Below are 7642 nucleotides of genomic sequence, written 5' to 3' on the forward strand. Positions count from 1 at the left end.
TAGTTAACCAGTAGGGATGGGTGTATCTATTCTGTGCATGTGCAGAATTTGATAGAATTCATCATTCCTCGAATATTAGCTTTCTTCTTTTAAAAAAGGCAGCTTTCTAGTCCTTCCAGCTGCAAAAATAGGTTTGGAAGTATATGCATAAGAACTTGTGAAATCTAAGAAGTAGTAGGTGTGAGGTGGAGCCAGGCATTAAGTTTTAGTAGTATATCTAGCTTCTTGTCTTTCTACCATGACTGACAAAGCAGAAGAAATTATATCAAGTATGCATGTATGTATGTTACAAAATCCAGCTCTTCTTAGCATAGAATTTGTAGTAGTAAGCAAACACAAAGTTTGGTCTTCCTTTGATTATAGATAGGGCATGGCTTAGTGACACAACATTTCCTTGGCATACAGAAGGTCCCTGGTTCAATCCCTGGCACCTCCAGTTAAAAGGATCAGGCAGTAGGTGATGTGGAAAATCCTTGAGTGCTGCTGCCAAGTCTGAGTAGACAACAGGGACCTTCATGGACCAGTGGTCTGATTCAGTATATGGCAGCTTTGTGTGTGTGTGTGTTCAAAGTTCTGGGCTAAACCTGCAGGTAAAATTTATGCTAAATCAATTCTTGAAGTTAAGATGAAGATCTTCAGATCTTCATAATTTATTCTGGTTTTAAAAAGTGGATTTTTAAAAAATTTTAAGCAGAGTTCAAACATTGTAAAATCCTCTGTACTGATTGTCTCCATAGATGTGCCCCCCTTTACAAGTTTAAACAAAAAACTTTGGATTTCTAGCTCACTAATTTTGAAAAATATCTAAATACCTAAACCTTTGATTACCTTTCACAGGTTGGGTTATGTTTTGTTAAACCAGTTGTATGATCTCTGTATTTCTCTTTATTAGATTTGAATTTTACCAATCACTTGTCACCCTGGACTTTTAACAGTTGGAAATGTATTTGTCAAACATTTTTCATTGTCAGTTTGTTAACAGTTATGTGTGGTTCCTTGCTCACTCTGACTAGAAGACTTTTTATTGGTTTTTGTTTTTTCCCCCCTGCTTCTTTTTGGGACTGCTAACCTCATGCAACAAACCATATTAGTTTCAGTCTCTCAGACCTGAATGATTTATGATGGGATTCACAACAGTTCTTCCTTTGCAAGTAGGGTTGCCAACAGACCTGGAGGAAAATATTATGTCTTTTTAATAGAGGATTAATGTGTGGCCACGGTGGTTTAGAGGTTAAGATGCTGAGCTGCAGACTGGAAGGTCTGTAGCTTGGCAATTTGAGACCCTAGTGCCTCGTGATGGACTCCCGTCTCTGGCCCCAGCTCCTGCCAACCTAGCAGTTCGAAAGCAAGAAATTGCAAGTAGATAAATAGGTACCACGTTGGTGGTAAGGTAACAGCATTCCGTACGCTTTGATGTTTAATCATGCCGGCCACATGACCACGGAAACATCTACGGACAGTGCTGGCTCTTCGTCTTGGAAATGGGAGATTAGCACTGCCCCCTAGTGTTGGGTTCAACCAGCTCTGAGCACTGCCCCCTAGTGTTGGATTCAACCAGCTCTTGAGAAAGGGAACCTTTACCTTTACTAATATGTGGAAATGGGCATATCACCTGGCAAATAGAGAGCCTGGTAAAAATGACAGCCAGTGCCGTGTAGTGGTTAAGAGTGGTGGACTTTGATCTGGAGGACTGGGTTTGATTCCCCACTGCTCCACATGCAACCAGCTGGGTGAACTTGGGCCACTCTCAGTTCGCCTCACAAGGTTCCTGTGGTGGGGAGAGGATGGGAAGGAGATTCTAAGCTGCTCTGAGACACAAAGTAGAGAAAACCTACTCTTCTTCTAAATAATCTCTCATTATGGATCTATTTTTGTTTCTCCAGGCCAATTGGCAACCTTATTTGTAAGACAAGTCCCTTCAACTTGTAATTCTGATTGTAAATGGTTCTGCCAAGTAAATGTTCACTCTATCCTTCTAACTAAGTGAGCACAGCTCACAAAAGATTAAATAAAATTTGTTAGTCTTTAAAGTGCCACAAGAGAACTGGCATGGCATAGTGGTAAGTGTCAGACAAGGATCAGGGACAAACAGTTTTGGAACCCTACTTTACTATGGAACCCCACTAGGTGACCATGGGTCCATCACACTATCTCATCTTAACCTACCTCACAGGTTTGCTGTCATGTGCATAAGGTGGAGAAGGGAAGAATGACATAACAAGCTGCTTTGGCTCCTCACTAGAGAGTAAAGTGGGTATAAATTAGAAACCTAATAAAAATAAGAATCCTGTTTATTTTAGAGACAATAATACGTGTTGAGAATACAAGTTGAAGGACATTTGTGTGGCTTGAGGTCATCGGGGTAATATTTTCCCTAGCAAGATAACTGGTTAGTAACATACATTTCAGGTAACTTACTTGGAATAACAGTCAAAATGGCAGAGGTCTCATGCTTATTCACTGAAATTAAAAATTCTCTGGAGCAAACAATCTAAGATTAATTTCTGTATGCCAGTTTCTATGCCCTGTCCCTTAGCCTTTATTTTTCTCTCTGAAAGGTATCCTTCTAACAAGCTGAAGTTCCATCTTTTCTCCCAGAGGGAGATATTTTGTGGACCAAGTGTGTGTGTGTGTGGGGGGGGAACAGTTGTCACATTGTTCTGTTTGCCTCTAACAATGCTTGACCTTTCACTAGCCCAGCCTACTAGATGAAGATTTTCCTCTGGAACCTGAAGAAGCTGCTGAACAGGAGAACCCAGCCTGTACAGCTACAGACACTCCAGCCTTATGCACAGAAGACTTTCATGAACCGGTATTGAATGAAAAGAGCAACATTGTGCACTTAGAAGAAATCCAGAAGGTGAGCACATTTCCCAACATACTCTATAGTTCTGTAGAGAGCTGGGGGTTGGCTTCACTTTGAGGTTCAACATTTTTGCTGAAAGATTGCTGTTGCAGGACTCTCCCAGTAAACCCCTTGCCTCCATACATCACCTCCAAGGTTTTTCCTCAAATGATGTATGTTCAGTTGAGAATTCTGGGGCCCCAGTATCACAAATAGGGCAATAGAAGCCCCATTGCCAAGAGTTTTACTCCCACTTTTTAACAGACAATACCAGGAGATGGCCAGAGTTAAGAGGAACCAACGGCTGAGGTTAGCTTGGATGTAAGGAACAGATCCTCGCAACGAGTAGCCCTAAGGCAGTGGTTCCTCACTTGTGGGCTGGCAGCTTCTGGGGGGCTGTGGAGTTATTACATGAGGTCCATGAATCCATTCAGGTTGGGGAGGTTTCCGCCTTTCCCCCAGCTTCTTTTGTCATCTACCAGCTGGCTTGCTGCAGCATGGCCACATCTCTCCAATTGGCTCTGCCTGCTCAGAGCCCCCAACCCAGGCAGGTGGTCTCATGCCATCTTCAGCTGGAGGTTCCGAGGCTGTACCAGCCCAGTGAGATCTGCTTGCCTATGCATGAAGGGAACCACTCCTCATGAGAGGCTGGGCTGGAGCATACTGGCTTCCATCACCCACCCCCTCTCATTTCTAGTGCAGCAGGAAATGTCCATGCCTTGAATGGAGGCATGGGGTCTGGCCCTTTAAGGAGACACTGTTTTAGCAGTGGCTCCCTTGTTGGCCCATCAGTTGGATTCCCTGATCCCTCCCACATTTCTGCCAGCCCAGGAGGGCCCAGAGCTGCACCAGGAAGCCCTTAGGGGCCAGGAGTATATCACCAGGACACACGTTTCCCTTTCAGCCACCCTAGAGTAACCCGGTAGGTGTGGGGGAGCAGTTCATGCCTCTGAAGTGAGCTCTGATTCAAGAAAGCTGTATGCTGGAATAAATTTTGCTATTTGTTAAGGTGCCACTGGACTTCTCATTTATTTTGCCACCTAGATTAGTGATCACAACATGCCCAGAGATCTGACAGCACTTTCTGAAGTCGAGGGCCACCTTCCTGCAGCCCAATTGTTATTGCTAAGGCCATGGGGTGGGAGGAGCAACCAAGCATCCCTTGATCATGCCTGGATCCGTCACGACTGAGAATTCTCTCCATAAGGAACATTTTGTATTCCATAAGGAACCTTTAAGACCAATAAAGGTTTATTCAAGGTATGAGCTTTCATGTGCAAGGGACATTTTTTCAAAATGTATTTGAAAGTGTGCCTTGCACACGAAAGCTCATACACTGAATAAACCTTTGTTGGTCTTAAAGGAATCTAAATTTGTTCTACTGTTTCAGACCAACTATAATCATTATTTGTGTTAGATTCTGATAACCATGAACTCCTTTGGGAGCCAACTTACCACTGAAAAACAGAGTCAAAATCAAGATAAAAAAGCATCCACCAATTGTTCTGTCAAGGACTGGAAGATCATTGTTCATCCAAGCAAATTCCCATGAGTACAGACTAACTGCTAACTGTGTTAGCAAAGGGGTCTTTCTATACCACTCACTCCAAACTATACAAACACATGAAGCTTTTGTATTGGTCTTGTGCTGCCTAGCTTTCAACCAGATGACCAATGAAAGCTGCAAAGCAGCCCCAGTCATCTCATTCAAGGAGAAGTTTCTGTTTGTTCACCTTCATCCAGCCCATTAATGACTCCAAGTGCTGGCTGGTTTATTTTCTCAGTCAAGGGATACCAATATTACAACTGCTATCATGGAGGTGGGGGGTGTCTGTGAAACATTGTGGTGTTAAAAGGGGGTCCCTCATACTCAAGAAGATTGGGAGCCACTGCTCTAAGGAGAAAAGAGACTGCCTAAGGGGCAATAAGAGGACTGAGCTTGTATATCTGATACTTCCTCAGCTTGCCCCACACTTCCCCCTGAGAGTAATTGGACACTCATGGAACCTCATCTACTGTACAGCGCGGGATGGATTTAGCCTCAAGACCATGTACCGAAGCATGACTGACTTGGTCTCTCCTATCTTGCTGGTCATTAGAGACACTGATGGTCAGGTAAGCAGGGGCTGAAAGGTCCAAAAAGTAGCAAAGCAAAGCTAATTAATGTTGGAAGTCTTTAAAATTTCTTCCTTATTACAAATGCCTGAGCCTGGCAATGTAACTGCTGAAATTCTTTCTCCATAGGTATTTAAAACATTTCTACCTGCCCCTTGATACATGGCTACCAGCACGTGATTGCTGGGACTAACAACAAAGTATAAAATGAATACATTGGAGTCAAAAGATAAAACAAGCAGAAAATTAGGACAAATTAAATCAATGCATCTAGTTCTCTGAAGTGCATAAGTAGCATTTCAACAGCAATATATACACTCAAATGGGCCATTATGCTCCAGAAAACATATACTGTGTGCAAAATTTTTTTTTTTAATTTCTACTGAATTAAACTAAACTCTGTTTCAAGAACAGCTGAAATATACAATCTGTGTAAAGTATGAGCATTAATTCATGTATTTGGTCATTTATCCTGGTTTTGCTAGGCATAGTAAGGTGCAGAGTGCTATGTATACTCAAATCCTGTCCAGTGGAAAACATTTTCTGGTTACTGTTACTGACTTGGAAGTCGGTCTTTGCTGCCCTGCATAACATCTCAGATTATTAGGATGCTGATACATAACACTTGAGAGTATTAGGGTGCTGAATTCTGCACTCCTAGAAATGTCATTTTTAATTGTAGCAACGAACATCAAGTGCTTGGCCCTTCTTGAAATGAGGTGCCCTTTATATACTAGCTTTAATTCCTGGGTATATTTTTGATAAAGATTCTTTTCAGCTAACCTGTTCATGGACAGCAGAAAATTTCCCCTTGCAAAGCCTCTGAACGTAAAGCGACTGACACTCAAAAACAGCAGGTTGAGTAGGGCCTAAAATTCCACCTAGAAAAGACCATACATTTTAAGAAATCTGAAATGACAGCTAACTACACATTTTGAATGCAAGTATGGACATCCACGTTCAGAATACTGTTGTATTTTGCCTATATTTTGAGCTGCTTTGGGCATTGGGCAAACACAAAAGCCCTACCTGCATAAATCTCCCTTTTCTGCATCCTTTTTTCAGATATTTGGAGCCTTTTCTTCTACAGCCATCCATGTCAGCAACAGCTTCTATGGGAATGGAGAAATGTTCTTGTTCTCCTTCAACCCACAACTGAAGGTGATTGAAGCCATACCGTTTCCTAAATAGGGGCATTGCTGCAGGGGTACGTGACTGTGTGTGTGCTAGTTCACAACTTCAGGGATATTAAACATCTGTCACAACTGAAAAATCAGTCTGTGCATAACCATTAAAGGACTCAATGGGTTGGATCCAGACTAAATTTTTCAATGGCAGAATGGGAATTTCCTGGAACCCCCACTCCATAGCAGCCCACTGATCTCCACGAAACACTACTCCTGGGAAACAGGGGACCATGAGGAATGGCATGAGTGGGTTCAGAAGCAGAAAGGGGAACTGATGGAAACTGCCAAAATATAGTCTGGATCCAACCTGCTGTTGTGATCCATTCCACTGCTGTACAGCCATTGTTCTACTATAATAAGTCATAACTGAAACAGATGGAAGAAAGTGGTAAACCAGTAACGGCAAACATGGAATAAAGGGTGCGTGTGTAGGCCTTGCTTCTTTTTCCTGTACATCTATCAGGGTTTTCTTTCGCACTTCGTTCAAGGAGCTTAGGGCAGCACACATTGTTCTCCCCTCCTCAATTTTATCTTCACAAACACCCAGGGAGACAGGTTAGGCTAAGAAATAACCACTGGCCCGAAGTTACCTCACAAACTTAATGGCTGAGTGAGGCTTTGAAGCCTGGTCTCCTCACTCCTAGGATCAGTGCTATAACCACTGCGCTGTAACGGCTGTCACAGATTCTCTGTCAGACATATGGTACAACCAGAGATTACTTCTTAACATCATTCCATATTCTTAGTCAAAGTCTGCAAGAATTTAATAAAGGATGCTGGTACAGTGCTCAATAAATTTCAGTTCAGTGTACAATGTAAAGAGCTTCAAGCAAGTTCTGGGACACAAAGGACTTGTTACTTGATCAAACTTTACAGTAACAGCTGTGCCTCTTATTCCCAAGATGCCTATTTGCTAGTTGCAAATATGTTTTTTCCCCATCTCCAGGTATTTAAATGGACTGGCAAAAACACCTTCTTCATGAAAGGAGATGCTGATTCACTGGCAGTTGGCGGAGGCAGGTCTGTAGCTGCGAAAAGAGTGGGTATGGGAGGCTGAGTGTTTTTAGCGCACAATGCAAATGTTTCTTTGAAAATTTGCAGCTAAGGGACTCAGTATACCTAACGTATTTGTTGGTACTGCCTTGGCTCTATTTGGAGCCAATTTCCTCAGCGCTGCCTGAGCCAATCAAGCATTTCAGCAGCTAATCTATATTGAGCCAAACTTTGACTGCTTAGGAAATCCCCACCATAACAACAGTGTCTCTTTGTCTCCATGCTTGTTGGTCTCTCAGTGGCCACAAGTGACCATTCTAATCAGGGCTCCAGTTTATATATTTGTGGATGGTAAAAAATGAGAATTTGTAGATAACTTGGAGCCTGGAGAGATTGCTTGGAGATCATGGGCCATGAGTAAACAGTGTCTTTTCCCCCACCTTGATCTGCTTTATCGTCATCTCTACAGAGGCCTCACTTATTAACGCCATGTTTTATTAAA

The 7642-nt window shown here is 42.6% G+C and overlaps 1 protein-coding gene across 1 annotated transcript in view; it reads left to right on the forward strand.

The window, feature by feature from the left end:
* Nucleotides 1–238: 238 nt before the first annotated feature.
* The window catches only part of TLDC2 (TBC/LysM-associated domain containing 2), an 8288-nt gene continuing 884 nt past the window's right edge, over nt 239–7642 (forward strand). The window contains exons 1-5 of the mRNA XM_015425241.1: nt 239–277; nt 2696–2860; nt 4808–4960; nt 6026–6121; nt 7094–7167. Coding sequence (XP_015280727.1) covers nt 239–277; nt 2696–2860; nt 4808–4960; nt 6026–6121; nt 7094–7167 — 527 coding nt within the window. The remainder of the gene's footprint in view (nt 278–2695; nt 2861–4807; nt 4961–6025; nt 6122–7093; nt 7168–7642) is intronic.

The sequence above is a fragment of the Gekko japonicus genome, unplaced genomic scaffold (assembly GCF_001447785.1).
Source record: "Gekko japonicus isolate JY-2015 unplaced genomic scaffold, Gekko_japonicus_V1.1 scaffold2, whole genome shotgun sequence".
In the NCBI taxonomy this organism is placed as follows: domain Eukaryota; kingdom Metazoa; phylum Chordata; class Lepidosauria; order Squamata; family Gekkonidae; genus Gekko; species Gekko japonicus.